This window comes from Manis javanica, chromosome 2, assembly GCF_040802235.1.
Source record: "Manis javanica isolate MJ-LG chromosome 2, MJ_LKY, whole genome shotgun sequence".
Taxonomy (NCBI): Eukaryota; Metazoa; Chordata; class Mammalia; order Pholidota; family Manidae; genus Manis; species Manis javanica.
The window spans coordinates 20,377,731-20,393,943 of record NC_133157.1 but is presented as its reverse complement, the minus strand read 5'-3'; the positions used below and the strand labels follow the sequence as shown (position 1 = coordinate 20,393,943).

The following is a 16,213-nucleotide window of genomic DNA, read 5'->3' as shown; positions in this document are numbered from 1 at the left end:
GATTAGCTGTCTTGCTTGTTACTTGCACGGTCCTATTCTTTGATTCGGAGTTAATGTATGTGTATGTCTGTTTCCTCTGCAGCCATACACACTGCTGCAATGGATATGCTGGGAGGATCTGGTATCGAAAACCAGTGTAGAAAAGTTGACATCATTGCAGATGCTGCATATTCCATTTTCAAAAAGCCAAAAAGTTTTACTGGCAACTTTATTATTGATGAAAATATCTTAAAAGAAGAAGGAATAAAGAATTTTGACATCTATGCAGTTAAACCAGGTAATGCTGTCAGTTTTTAAAGGAGTGACTTGTTTTTCCGCATTTTCTGCAGTGAATACACATCTGTTTTGTGTGTGTGTGTTTGTGGGATTATAATTTAATGTTTTTTTAAAAGCTGTCCATTCAATGAAGGGAAAAACCTGTACTGACACAACTTTAAAAAAGCGAGAAAGGAAGGATAGAAATGAATAGAGGGGTTTTTAAGCGATAAATGGATATAGAAGGTCACAGCTATTAAGCCATTTCTAAATCTTGAAACAAAAAAAAAGAAAATTAGTTTTTAAAGTTGGTCTTAAAATCACAGAGTAAAGATTTTATTCAAGAGTCTGGTAACAGATGATAATATTCTTGCAAAACCCTTTTAAGATTATAGACTTTCCAAATGTTTGTCTTTTCAGTGCAGTCTCTTAGAGTAGCTTAAAGAGAGATGGTGAAAGTGAACAAGGTCTGTCGTGTGTACAAGGGTGTGATTTGAGAAGTTCTCAGAAGGCCCTACTGTTTAAAAATCATTCCTCTCTGAAGTTACAGATCATGGTGGTGATAATTTATTTTTATTTTATGTATGATATAGTATGTACTAAATAATATAATATAGCCATAAATGAGGAGTATATTATGCTAAAGCATATTTTAAATATTATTCATTCAGTTAAGCTTCTAGATGACAGAAATGACATATTTATATTAGTATCATCCCTGTCTTTCACTTTGAACTGAATTGAATTAAATGGCTCTTCGTAGTTCATAAAGCACTTACATACATTATCTATTAAGCCTTCATAGCAATTCTTGTAAGGGAAGCAATATTATTTAATGATTAAAAACACGGAATTTGTGAGGAGATAACCCAGGTTGTTCAGATTCCAGCTCAGCTGCTCCCAATCACTAACTGTACGATTTCAGGCATATCATCCATTTTCTGTGAGCCTCACTTTCCTTATTGGTAAAATTAAGGGAATGATACTTTCCACACAGGGTTTTTTAAGAAGTAAATGCAGTAATGTGTATAATGTGCTTGGCACAGTGCCTGACATATGGTACAATCACAGCATTCAGTAGTTAATATTTACAGAAGAAAAACAGGCTTAAAGAGATTAAGCCTTTGCCTAAGAGCAGTTGGCTAATAAGTGGCAGAACCTGACTAGATCCAGGTCTTCTGGGTCCTGGTACAGTATAATTAATATTTAAAAATTTTAAAAACACAGTGTCATTGGGCATAAAAATTTTAATTTGATTTAAATTAAAAATCCTATCAAACTTTGAAAACTTAATATGACTAGGTACTATGATAGTTGTTAGTATGTAACAAAACCCAGCTCATTCCTGATCTCCAGTTTTTTTAATCTTCTGAGACAGACAGACAGAGACAGAGATAGGAAACAAGTCCATCTTAATGAGAAACCCCCTTCTCTTAGGGGCCCAGGTAAGAAGTGAGTGCTGAGCACCTTCGGGGGATATAGGACAGAAGAGTTGCATGGATAAGTGTGGGGGCAAAGGCTCCTGGAAGAGCAGTTAAGGGCTTAACGTTAGCAGCTGACTCTGGTTGGATTTTAAAGATGAAATTTGCCATAGAAGAGGATAACTGCCTATGGGAAAAGTATTTTAGCTTCATGAAGGTCACGTAGTTTGAAAGAATCTTTTCCATTGCACCAGAATGATCATTAAAATAAAAACAGATATAATGTTTATTAAACAGGTGTTAAAATATTAATATACTGAAGTTGTTACAGGAACCTGATTATTTTGGGGGTCAATTTTTCAGGCCATCCTTTGTTACCAGATTTCTTCTTGGATGAATACCCAGATACAAATACCAAGAAAATGGAATCACATGGTAAGATGTAGACTATATTTTATGTAGGAAAATAAAGATACTAGCTTTTGTATTTCTCCCAAAATATAGAATTGGACATTTCTGCCTTCTGCTTTTAAACCATTTTGTAATTCTAGCAAAGAAAGTTGTCTTTTCCTTTTACCAGTAAGATACGCTTTTCATTTGATTAAAAAAAAAAGTTACCTTACAAAAAACCAAATCCTTTTTTTAAAGATTTTATTTATTTTCCTTGACACTGCTTTTAGGTATTTCAATTTGATGTGTTATTTTATTCTGAGTAAAAAATGTGTCACATCAAAACACATCTAACACCATTCCAGAATTTATGCTGTGACTACTTTATGGGACAAATTAACTTTAAAGGAGGTTTTGGCTTTACTTTGCTTTGTTTTAATAATTCAGAAACAGTATTCCCCTTGAATTGGCCCCGAGTTTACATTTTAGCCTTTGTGTTCTGGCATTATGCCACTAGCTTACTGAAAAGATGTCAGAAGAAACACTGCTTAGCAATACCCTTTAAAAGAATTTCTCTCATGGTTTATTAACAAGAATAGATGAGCTTCTCTCCAGGACCTTTCCCTTATTTTTGTCTTATAGACACCGTGAATCTTCTAAGTGATCACAGATTTTCTTTAAATAGCTACTAGAAAATTTAGGAACAAATTTCCTCTATACCTTTTTAACAAACTTACAGAACTTTACTACAATGCATTTTAGTGCCAAACCCTATTTATGGCTTAATCTTATCTTCATTTTTCCTTTGTCCAAAATTTTTTAAATAGTTAAAAAAATCAGGGAATAAAAAAGGCAACTTTTTATTATAGAAAATTTGAAAAATATTGAGAGAATTTTTGACTGTGTAGAGGGGTATTGTTCCTGACCCCTGAGTTGTTCCAGGGTCAGCTGTACTCTGCATGCTTTGTCTCATTTAATACTTTATCAGCCCTATAAGATGGGTATTATCCCATTTTCCATCTGAGATCATACAGCTGGAAGATGGTAGAGTCAGGATTTAAATTCATTATTTCTTGAATTACAAAGCCCATATCCTTAACCAGTAAATTTAAATTGCTTTTCTAACTCCTGAATACTTAAAAGTCCTTTAAATTAGCATATCCTCCCTCCATCCCTGTAATCCAATTTATTAATTTATAGGGAGCAGTTGCCATCTCATGGACTAAACATGTACTTGCCATGGTCAGCCTATTCTCTCCCTTTGGGTGTAATTACCTAGGGTTCAGCATCATAATCAGAAGGTGGTTTTGTGACCATGGAATTAGAACAATAGCAATTAGGTAAGTAAAATGTAGTGTTTATTGGCATCATGCTTTGATTGCAGTGGTTCTGCTTGTGGGATCAGATATGTCAAGTGCATTGACTGCAATCCATATTTCCATCTCCATGTAAAGGATGCCCTTACCCTTGAGGTCAGAGGAGTCAGCTTCCTTTGGCTAAAGCTTCTTCCCCGTACAGTGCCGGAGATGCATTTAATACACCTAACCTACTGAACATCATAGCTTAACCTAGCCAACCTTAAACATTCTCAGAACAATTACATTAGCCTATAGTTGGGCAAAACCATCTAATACAATGCCTATTTTATAATAAAGTGTTGAATATCTCATGTAGTTTATTGAAAACTGTACTGCAAGTAAAAAATAATTGGTTGTATGGGTACAGAAGAGTTGTATCAGTTGTTGACCCCCATAATTGTATGACTGACTAGGAGCTTTGGCTCACTGCTACTGCCCAGAATCACAGAGAGTATTGTACCACATATCACTATGGGGAAAGATAAAATTCAAAATTTGTAGTGTGCTTTCTACTGAATGCATATTGCTTTCACCATCATTAAGTCAAAAAACCATAAATTGAGCCATTGTAAGTTGGGACCTTCTGTAGGAGATCACTAAATGGATGATTAGCAGAGTGGTTTACTCTTAGGAGTGTGCGTTCTTTCTGAGAAGGCTCTCTTGATTCCACATGATACCTATTTACTTGCAGTTGCATTTCTAATCCCTGATAGGAGGAGGCCTGTTTAGTCCAGGGATGAAGGGACTAGGTGAAGAAATTTCATTTAGAGGTAAAATTATGAAGAAGTTCACTTGGCTGTTGATTCAAGCTACAGTCTCCAGTCCGGCATGACTGATTACACAGCTGATATGCTCATCTCCATCTTTCTGACTCTACTGTCTTCTTTTTTCACTTGATTTTAGAACTCAGAGGGGATGATAAAGGAGTGATTAATTATTACCCCTAAAACTCCAATAGTATGTCTAAGTGTGTTTATTATAAACATTGTATAGTTTAATAGTGGTTGGGTTTTTTCCAACCTATTTGGAGCATCACTCTTCTACTTGGAGAGTATAAACTATTTAATTTTAAAATCTTAACTGATGAGTTTGGCTGTTATCCCATCAGTTTGATTTATGCCTTTAATTGCCATTGAATGTGTTTAAGGTCATTCTGGTCAAAGAGGTCTAACTGGTAGCAAGTCTGTTCTGCTAAGTAATTATTTCTGAGTGTAGCCTTAACACTGCCTAGGCTTTAAAGCCATTTATAGTGATAGTATTTTATAGGTGCTGTTCCAGAGTTGAAAGAAGAGAAGCCACAGCCACCAGCAAAATCCCCTTCTGGAGCTGTGGAAGAAACATTTAGAATTGTTATGGACTCTGTCAATGATGATGTTGTTAAAGCCATTCAAGCAATCTATCAGTTTGAACTCTCAGGTAAGGATTATGTCTGAAAGAACTGATAATGTCAAAGACTGAGGTAGGTAGTTCTTAAAACTATCATTAACGTGTTAACACTATATTGAGTAGAAAAATACTGAAAGGTTTTAAAAAGCTGACTACATTCAGACTAACTTGAATTATCTCAAAGGCAAAAATGGCAAGGTGCTGGTGGTTGATAAATTACTCTACTGCACTACCTGTCATGATCCATACGCATGTGCTCTTCTAAATAGAATTTTCCCTAGTTACATATGCCAAGGAGTTATTTAACACTGGAAGTATCTGTAATGAAATTTTATTTGACATGTGTCCATATGCACTGATCATAACTTAAAAATACAAATCAGTAATTATTTGCTATCCTGAATGTCTACATTCCAGGGTAAGGATTCTGGATACAGCCAAAAATCAAGGCGATTGATTACTCCTGGAGGCTGATTTTTTTTTTTTCCAAGGGAAAATATCCTACTTTGTTTCATAAACACCTCAGCTTATCAGACATATTCCTTTTGTGCTTATATTACTACCTCTACACCCTAGCTCTAGATGAATCACACTGTCTGGCTGCTCCACTGTAGCGGCTAAGTCCTGCTGGAGAAATGAGAGACAGAGAAAAAGAAAGAAATCATCACACCACCCAGTGGATCTATACCAGCAGAGTTCATCGTTACCATCCTTCAGCTGAGGTCTAATCAGCATGTCTGAATTCTGTATTTCTGTGGTCAGTTTACTGCCGCATTTTCCACAGTGACTATTTAAACCTTTTCAGGGCTCCTCAGATTTCCCACCTTTCCTTTGACTGCCCTGCCAGTTTCAGCAGATAATCCCACCTCCTCTTTCACAGAGATGATATTGTCCTATAGACAAACTGCCATCTGATACCAAATCAGCCATTATAAGCATCGTCCTCTCTTCCTCCCCTCCCAGTAGAAGAGAGCTCAACTCTAGATCCATGCATCTTAGGCTTTACTGTTCATACTGATCACCTGTGATCATGCTAAACAGCAGACTCTGGTTTAGCAGGTCTGAGATGGGGTCTGAATCCTGCCTTTGTGACAGGTGATGACAGTACTGTGGTTCACGGATCACACTTTTAGTAGCAAAATTCAAGATCCCTTTTCCCTGGCCTTCTCAGGGACTTCATGCTGTTAATTTTGCCCGTCTTCTACCTGTTCATCCTACAGCTTCCTTCCTTCCATTCTCAGTGGTACTTTGACATTCTCAGTCTATTCTGTCTTTAAAATGAAACACAACACCATCCCCACCCCCCTTCCTGGCCCCACTTACACCCTCACCTTTGTTCTCTCCTCTAGAACCAAATGTAATTTTCATCAACGGGTCAGTCAGCTCTGGTTTCATTTTTCCCCATTCCACTGAATTTGCTCTCACCATGGTCCTCAGTGACTTCTGTATCACCAGTGGGCAGCTGACGTTCTTTCCTTGTCACTGCTCTACAGCATTTGATGCTTTCAACCACTCTTTCCTTCTGGAAATGGTCGCTTTCATTGGCTCCCCGACAATAACTTTCCTTGTTTGTAGTCATGCCTTATCAGTCTCCTGTACTAGATTCTTCTCCCCTGTCCTTCCCTAAATGATCTTCAGATCATTGTCTGAGTGCTCTTTATACCCTACAGTTTCTCTAGGAAGCCCTGACCACTCTTATGGCTTCAATGACCATGCAAGCTGATGACATGTGTACCTGTGTTTCTAGCCTCATCAGACTTCATTTGACATCTTCACTTGGCTGTCACAAAGCTGCTGCAACCTGAAAAATGTCTACAAGTCACCATTCCCAGTACCTATCTTTGGCACTGCCTATTAAATCTGCTCTTCTTCAGTAGTCCTCTCTTGGGCAAAGATACACCAATATTTATCAAGTTTCCCCAAGCCAAAAACTAGCATATAATTTTTATGCACCTTTCTACCTTTCTCCTCATCATGTTCAATCAATTATCTAGTCTTTTGGTGGTTTTGCTTTGAAATTATCTCTCCACTATGCCTGCTTTTCTCCACTTCCACTGCCACAATCCTAATCCAGGCACACATCCTCAAGCCCCTAAATTGTCCCAGCACTACCCTAACTAGTCTTCTACATCCTCTTTATCCCTCTCCAAAACACTCTCTACACTGCTGTTGTTGGTCTCTTTGAAGTAGCAACCTATGTCATTCTCCTTTTGTGGCATAGTCCTTAGGATGAAATCAGTATGTCCTTTGCATGGCTCATGATGCTCTGCATCTGGACTGCTTTACAAGCTCCTTTCTACTACTATCCACTCTCTGTGTCTACCTTCTAGTCCTACTGTACTTTGCTGGCTAATTCTTGCTTTTAAACCTCAGCTTCGTTGGGCTTGCCTGACTCCCACTGCATTTCCTCTTTTGTAAGAACCATATCATTGCAATCTTCAGAGCTTGGCCTAGTGCCTGGCACATGATAAATACTTAGTAAAGATTTGCTTAGTAAAGATTGTATAGAGCCTGAGGATTTTAACCTGGGAAACAGCATTATTTAAGATTATTCTGATTGTAGCTATTATTCAGTTTAAGACCAGGGCTTCTTTGGCATTTAATTCTATTTCTCTGTATTTTGTGTAGGTGAAGATGGTGGAACTTGGTTTCTTGATCTTAAGACCAAGGGTGGGAATGTTGGGTATGGAGAGCCCTCTGATCAAGCAGATGTGGTGATGAGCATGTCTACTGATGATTTTGTAAAGATATTTTCAGGTGAGTTTTCAACTTTATTAATTTACTGATTGTTTAAGGAAAATTTAGTTCTAACATTTTGCTTTATTCCTTCCAAATAATCAAGACCCATTAGTGTTTGTAGCAGTAGAACCTTAGTGGCTATTGATGTTGAAAAGCATATAGTTTTGGGAAGGTGATTCTCACTGTTAACATCTGCTGTCCCTTCTACTTCAACAAATGGGGAGATGTCAGAATTTCCTTTTTGTGTGACTGAAAAGCTAGTAAGATATGGGAATGGAGAGATAATTCAAAAAGAATCTAGGTGGGCTTCATTAGTATCAGTTGGGCCAATATATCATTTCCAGTAATACCTGGGTCACAGGAGGTCCTGAACTCAGCTGCAGCTCACTTATTGAGGGCAAGGTAATGCTTCAATCTTAATGTTATTTTAATAGAAAACATCAGCCCTCTCCCTTGTCCCAGTGACCCTGCTTTTTGTGGAATCCCTAACCAAAAGAACCTTTGCATAATTTTCTGTTATGCTTATGTACCTCTAACTGTGGCGAAAATATTTAAGGGTAGTTCTTTCTGTTTTCTACTCTTAGAGCACTACTCCAAGTGTTAAGTTAATTAACACCTGTATTTATTAGAAGCAGCACTTTAAAGCATTGAATATTCTAAAGATTCTCTCATTTAATGAGTTATAAATGTTATTCATTCTTTCTTCTGTTTTAATTGAAGGTCACAGTGTGTTCTCTGCCCTGTAGGTCTTGCTTTTGGGTTCAAATCCAGGATACTAATGGCCCATATACTGCCTGAGCCAGTCTGTGTCTGATGTTACTAATGATAGAGTTCTCTCAACTTTTCCTTTTTTTTTTATAGTAGTGTTAAATATTCATGACACAAAAATAAGAAAATACACTTAAGAAAAAGTAAAATAAATAAAATTTGTCTTTATTGCACTACTGAGAGATTATCATCAGTTGGTTTTTATGCTGAGTCATACATGTTTCTGTGAATGTATATAAATATATATGTGTGATTATAGCATTACTAGGTAATCTTTTTCATTTAGTATATCTTTCTATGTTAATGAATAGTTAGCTATTTAATAATTTTCAACAGTTTCTTTAGTATTTTAGTGTTTCAAAGCTTAAACAAGATGCTTTGGACATACTAGATTGCTTAATAAAATGTTTGGTAAATTTGAATCATAAATATGTAGTATTTTGAACTAACAGATCATTTAAAATAAAAATCTGTTATCAGTTTCTAAACTGAAATAATAATTATAGCTAATATGTGTTGTATGATTACTATGACTTAAGCACCCCCAACAATGCTTTGAGATAAAATGTTTTCTCCAGTTTATAAAAATGAAGACTGATACATTGATGAATTAAATAATAACCCCAAGGTCACATAGTGAGAGAGTAAATGTTGGAGCCAGAAGTTCAATCCAAGCTAACTTCTAAGCTCTTCTAATCATTATGCTATTCTACCCTCCAAAGGTGAAAGAATCAAGTGACTTTTTTAGTCTACATTTTATTTATATAGCAAAACCTGTAATAACGGGCTTTCCACTTATATCTTTCTGTGAATGTGCTCCTGCACTGATTGACTTGGGGAGGTCAGTTAGCTCAATGAGTAATTCTTTTTCTTAAGTATTCTTAGGTTTATTCATAGCAGCAGCTTAGATTGAGAGCAAGTGAGTTTGCTTCTGCTTCTTACGTCCTTTCATTCTTAGTCTGTCCCATCTGCTTTCCTCTGAATGTGCACAATTCAGACTTTATATCCTAAGCATTCTCTTTCAGAAAGACATTTCTGTGACCTAATTTATATAGTAGATAGTTTATAAATATAAAAAAACTTAAAGCAACTACTGATCAACTAATCAAAATCTCTCCTTTTGGCCAGTAGAGGCCACTGTATGGTAAAGCATTCTGACAGGAAATTGTACAGGATTAATAGATAGAGGGATTATATATAAGATATGTGCTTACCAGCTGTTTTTAAAAAAGTTCGTGTTTGAAACAGCATTCTTGAGGTATAATTTACAAACCATAAAATTCACCCTTTTTAAGTACACATGAATTTTAGTAAATTTAGAGTTGTACAACTATCACTTAAATCCAGTTTGAGAACATTTACATCACCCCAAAAAACTCTTTCATGTCTCTGTAATCAGTCCCCATTTTTTACTTCCAAGCCAGCCAAACAATAATTTGTTTCTGTCTTTATAGATCTGCTGTTTCTGGACATATAAATGATATCAAATATTATATATTCTTTTTTATCTGGCTGTTTTCACTGAGCTAAGGCTTTTGAGATTCATCCATCCATGTTGTAGCATGTATCAATAGTTGAATAGTATTCCATTGTATGAGTATACTACATATTATTATTATTATATCTATTTACCAGCTGGTGGACATTTGTATTGTTTCAAGTTTTCAGCTATTATAAATAATGCTGCTGTGAATATTATTCTCATACATATATTTGTGCGGTATATATTTTCATTTCTCTTGGGTAGATTCCTAAAAGTGGAATTGCTAGATCATATGTTAAGCTGATATGTAACTTTTTAAAAAACTACCAAACTGTCCACTAAAGTGGCTGTACCAATTTTACATTCTCATCTCATTTTCATGTATGAAGGTTCCAGTTTCTCTAAATTCTCACCAACACTTAGCTTGTCTTTTTTTTTTTTAAACAGGTTTATTGAGGTAAATTGACAAAAACAATGTATATTTTTAAGGTATTCAACATGATTATTTTGATATACATTTTAAAATTACTACAGTCAAGCTAATGTACTCATCACCTCAGTTAGCTTTTTTTCTGTGTAATGATAACACTTGAGATCTCAAAGATACAATGCAGCATTATTAGCAATAGTCACCATTCTGTACATTAGACCCCCAGAACTTACTCATTCAGTTATTCGTTTATAACTGAAAGTTTGTACCCTTGGACCAGTATCTTCCCCATTTCTCCTCAACCTCTGGCAACCACCATTCTACCTCTGCTTCTGGATTCCACATGTGAGTAAGATCAGACAGTATCTGTCTTCCTGTTTTTGGCTTTTTTCATGTAGCATAATGTCCCCCAGGTTCATCCATCTTGTCACAAATGGCACTGTCTTTGTTGTTATAGCCATTCTAGTGAATGTGTGGTGGTATTTCATTTTGTGGTTTTAAATGGCATTTCCTTAATGATTAATGGTGTTGAGCATCTTTCCATGTTCTTAATGGCTATTTATATTTGATGAACTGTCTTTTCAAATCGTTTGCTCATCTTTAATTGACTTTTTAAAATTAAGTTGTAGGAGTTCTTTATCAAGTCAAGGTGCATGTGATTTGCAAATACTTTCAATTTGTGGCTTATCTTTTCATTTTCTTAATGATGTCATTTGAATTATAAGTTTTTAGTTTTGATAAAGTTTAATCTATCATTTCTTTCTTTTATAGTTCATGCTTTTTTCCCTAAGTATTTCATTCTTTTTTATGCTACTGTGATGGAATTATTATCTTGATTTTATTTCTGAAGTTTTTGTTGCTAGTATACATAAATACAATCAATTTTTGTGTATTGATTTTATATCTTGTAGATTACGCAGTGAATCTATTTGGGCTTGGTGTTGTTTTGTGGGAAATTACTAATTCAATTGTTATATGGCAAAAACTTTTATATTTTTTACCATCTTCATTGAAATATTATTCACATACCATACAATTCACCCATTTAAAGTATACAGTTAGTTTTTAGCATACTCACAGATATTTGCAACCATTACCACAGCTGCTTTTAGAACACTTTCATTACCTCAAAGAGAAAGCCTAAAGCCATTAGCTGTGAACCCTACATCCCTTGTTAATAACTAGGCTCCAGCCCTGAGCAACCACTAGTCTACTTTCTGTTTCTGTAGTTTTCCCTGTTCTGGACTTCCATCTGAACAAAATCGTATAATATATGTTTTTTTTTTGACTGGCTTCTTTCAGCTTGTTTCTTCTTTCAGCATGTTTTCAAGTTTTGTTCTTTATACAGCATGTGTCAGTATTTCATTCCCTTTAAAATGGAGATGAAATCCACATAATAGGCAATTAACTATTTTAAAGTGTACAGTTCAGTGGCATTCACAGTGCTACGCAACTTCTCTTTAGTTTCAAACTTTTGAAACACCACAAGACCACCCCATTCCATTTAAGTAACACTCCCCATTCTAGTTTCCCCCACCTGAGACAACCACTATATGCTTTCTCTTCGGATTTGTTTATTCTGGATAGTTCATATAAATGGGATCCTAAATGTGAAACCTTTTATATGTAATTCCTTTCACTTAACATAATGTTTTCAAGGTTCATCCAAGTTTTAACATGTATCAGTATTTTATTTGTTTATGACTTCATATTCTGTCACAGGGATGCACCATGATGAGGTTATCCATTCCTGTTGACAGGCATTTGTAGATTGTTCTCGCTCTTTGGCTGTTATGAATGATGCTCCTGTAAACATTTGTGTCCAAGTCTCTCTGGATGTATGTTTTCATTTCTCTTGTATTGCTGGGTCATGTGGTAATTCTATGTTTTAATTCTTTGAAAAACTCCCAAACTGTTTTCCACAACAGCTGCATCATTTACATTCCTACTAGCAATTTGGGAGGGTTTCTATGTCTTTGTATCCTTGCTCTCACCAACACTTGTTATTTTCACAGTTATCCTAGTGGGTGTGACATGATACCTCACTGTGGTTTTGATTTTTGCATTAATAATAACTAATGATGTTCAGCAATTTTTCACGTGCTATTGGTCATATGTATATCTTGCTTGAAGAAATGTCACATCCTTTGCCCATTTTAATTGGATAACTTGTCTTTTTTTTTTGAGTTTTAAGATTTCTTTATATATATTTCAGATATATAGAAAGAAGATATCTCTTATCAGGGATAACATTTGTGAATATGTTCTCCCATTTTTTGTAGGTTATCTTTTCACTTTTTGATGATATATTTTGAAACACAAGTTCTAATTTTGATCAACTCCAGTTTATCTGTTTTTTCTTCTGTTGCTTGTGCTTTTGTTGCCCATCTAAGAATCTTGCCAAACCCAGATTTTGGAGATTTATCTTTATATTTTCTTCAAGAGTTTTAAATTTTAGCTCTTAATTTGCAGGCCTCTGACCCATCCTAAGTAAACATTCATTTGGTGTGAGGTAGGGGGTCCACCTTCATTTTTTTGCATGTAAATGTCCAGTTGTCCCAGCACCATTTGTTGAATAGACTATTTTTTTCCCTATTGAATGGTCTTAGCAACCTTGTTAAAGATCAGTTGACCACATATATTTATGGGTTTAGTTAAACCTGTAAATACATGGGTAAATTTAAACATTTGACCCAGCACTTCCACTCCCAGATATGTACTTAAAAGAACTGAAAACAGATACTCAAACAGATAATATGTATACACATGTTCATGGCAGCATTATTCACAGTAGCCAAAAGGTGGAAACCCAAAAGTCCATCAACAGATGAATGGACAAATTATGGTGTTTATGTGTGTGTGTGTATCATGTATATACATAATTAAATATTGTTCAGCCATAAAAAGAAATACAAGACTGATTTATAGTACAACATAAATGAACCTTCAAAACATGTTAAGTGAAAGAAGCAAGACACAAAAGATCACATACTATATGAATCCATTTATTTATATGGAAAACTAAAATAGGTAAATCTATAGAGGCAGAAAGCTGATTGGTGGTTGCCAGAGTTCAGAGAAAGGCAGAACTGCTAATGTATAATGTACAGAGCTTCCTCTTATGGTAATTCATTGATGACAGGAAATGTATTTTTTCTGGAATGACAGGTGGTTTTATATTCCAAGTCAATGTTTCAAGAAACCTAATCAACACATGTTTCTCAGTCTGAGAAAAGATTAGCTCAGAATGAAGATCAGGTATTGGCAACTGAGACCTATCCAAGTCAGGAGAAGCAAAAGAAACACGAAAACAAAATCCAAAATGACTCCACTCAGCTGGCTTAGAGCCCAGTCTACTAGGAACAGTGGGACTAGATATGCTTTAGGACTAGATAGTGGTGGTTGCACAACATGGTGACTGTACTTACATGCTACTGAATTGTTCACTTTACAACAGTTAGTTTTATGTCATATGAATTTCACCTCACTTTTTAAAAGCATATGTTTTTAAAAAGTGTTCTTTGGCCTTTCCCCCTTCTGCTCTCTAGAGATAGTCTCCTTCAGGTCTTTTTGGTATTTCAGTATTTAACTCCACATGTTTCAGTGTTACCGCATTTCTCAATTTATATTTATATTCATAATGTCTTCTTTAGATTCACTAATCTGAAAACTGATAGGTGAGATTTAAGTTCTCTTATAGCGTATTGATTCTGCTTCCCTCCTGCTTTCCCATCCTCCCAATATAGTTATTTTACTATGTTTGCATAGATCAATTTCTGTGTTTTAATAATTATGATTCTGGTGTAGTTTGCTGCTGAGTCACATATACTATACTACTATTATGTTTCCTCTCCTAGAGAACTGTTTTTTTTTCCTCATTAGAATAGGTATAAAGAAACTGAGCAAATCTTCCTATACTCCTCCCATAACCTCTTGATACAATTTCTACTCTGCCAAATGTATCAGATTACCTGTCAGTCTGTTTTTTTCATGGAGCTCTTTGTCATTTTATTATAGTCCAAATAGGTAGTTACTAAGCTTGCTACACAGCTGTAACCCTAGAAATTTTTAACTCTTTACTGCACTCAATCTCCTATTTCCTATATTCCATGTTCTTTCTTGGTTTACATCCTCATTTTGGTGGCACACTTTCTCCAGCAGCTTCATGAGAAATGGGTACATAAGAGGTAATTTCTGTGAATATCTAAAACTACTTGCATTCTACCAACACACTGATTATTTGGGTAGAGAGTTCTGATGAGAATATGATACTATTCTTAGTCTTAATCTTTTGTACTCACGCCTCCCCCTTTCTGAAAGCTTTGGAATCAGAATGATCTCTTTCTCTGTAGTGCTCTGAAATTTCACAGTGATGCAAGGTGGTGTCATCCTTTTTTTTTTCATTTTCCTGGGTATCTGATAGACACCTTGGGAATGTATCTTATATTATTCCTTTGATAGTTGTTAGGTCTCACTTTCTAGAGAAAACAAGAGGTCTCTGATTTAATCATCTTTTTTCTCCTGTTGCACATCTTTTTACTTTTTTAGGAGATAATCACCCTTTCCATTACTCTTTTTTTAATATAGTAAGGAGAAGCTTTATTTGGAAAGATTATTGTGGGCTGCAAAGAGGGCATGGATAGAATTTTGCAATAGTGGGAGCAGGCCACTGCAGGAGAGAAACTGCTGTGACCAGAAGATCTGCAAGTATTGCTTTATTACTGTATTTTAATATTGCCTATCACTTTTTCAATTTCTAAGAGCTTGCTCTTGTTTTCTCATTATTTCTTCTCTTACTGCCTGCTTCTTCTTCCTCACTGTATCCCGTTCCATTTCCGTTCTACTACTTCTCCCCTTCCTCTCATTCCCTACCCCTTTTAATCTCTCTTTTTCTCCCTCTTTGCTGTGCCTCTCCTCTTCGTCCTTTCTCCTCCAGCATCCTGTTCTTGATACAGTGTTATATCTTCTCTTATCAGTAAGGACATGAATTACGGAATTTTTATTTGTTCATTTAATTTTAGTTTTCTTCTCTACCTGCATTCTCTATTTTCTCCAAATTTTCTGTTTTTGTTTTTCTGTCTCCATTCTATGTCCCCTCATCTTTATAGGTAAGGCTATATAAAGCTTATTGGATGCAAATTGGGCTTGTGGACTAGTAGGTTTCACTCTAGTGTGATAGAGCAGAGAGCCAGTTTTTCAGCCACAGGGCACCCAAATGTCAGTGTTTGTAAGTTTTTAGAGGATCTGTTCCTGTCCCTTCAAAGGACAAAGATCTTCCAGTGTCTTCTATGTAAGTCAGAATTATCCCTTAAACAAGTGCTTGTAAATTTTAACATCACATTTCCATGAAATAATGCAGAGCTCAATTTATTTATTAAAATAAAAGAGCTGGATTTGATCCTTTCTATCCATAACTAGTCCATAATGCTTTGCTGCAACCCCTACATAGAATAATTTAAGGTGTTTATTATCTCAGTGTGTATATACACAATACATTAACCCATGCATTTTTTTCCCTACAAAGAGCCTGTGTGTGGCCCACTGGAGGTTTACTAATGCACCAGACACATACTGTGCCTTCCAGAGATATGACCTATATATAAGCTGGCATAATATAGCTCAGAGAACTATAAATGAGAATCAGACACACTTGGCAGCACTGTCATATACAAGCTATGTGACCTTGGGCAAGTCAAAATTCTCCATGAGCCTCAGTTTTCTCTTAATTCCACATATGCCAGACCCTATACTGGCACTGGAATAAGAATAGCAAATAAAAGCAGTTTCCTGCCTCCTTAGAGTTTCTATTTAGCTACCTACAATTGTTTTTAGGTTTGTTTTATATCCTAGCATTTTTGTGGTTAAAATAATGCTGATGTGTACTTTTGTGTCCACACATACACTGTACTTAATGACCATTTCTTAAGAATATTATGTGCATTTATACCATTTGATTTGTTTAAATATAAACTTGAAATGTTAA

The 16,213-nt window shown here is 35.5% G+C and overlaps 2 protein-coding genes across 7 annotated transcripts in view; one reads left to right on the top strand and one right to left on the bottom strand.

The window, feature by feature from the left end:
- LOC108389895 (uncharacterized) overlaps positions 1-16,213 on the bottom strand; it is a 56,277-nt gene that overhangs the window by 26,030 nt on the left and 14,034 nt on the right. The gene's annotated exons all lie outside the window — the stretch shown is intronic.
- Positions 1-16,213, top strand: part of HSDL2 (hydroxysteroid dehydrogenase like 2) — a 55,537-nt gene that overhangs the window by 38,651 nt on the left and 673 nt on the right. For both annotated transcript variants that reach the window (XM_073226100.1, XM_073226093.1), the window contains exons 7-10: positions 83-277; positions 2,040-2,111; positions 4,691-4,840; positions 7,439-7,567. In XM_073226100.1, the coding sequence (XP_073082201.1) occupies positions 83-277; positions 2,040-2,111; positions 4,691-4,840; positions 7,439-7,567 (546 nt within the window). The remainder of the gene's footprint in view (positions 1-82; positions 278-2,039; positions 2,112-4,690; positions 4,841-7,438; positions 7,568-16,213) is intronic.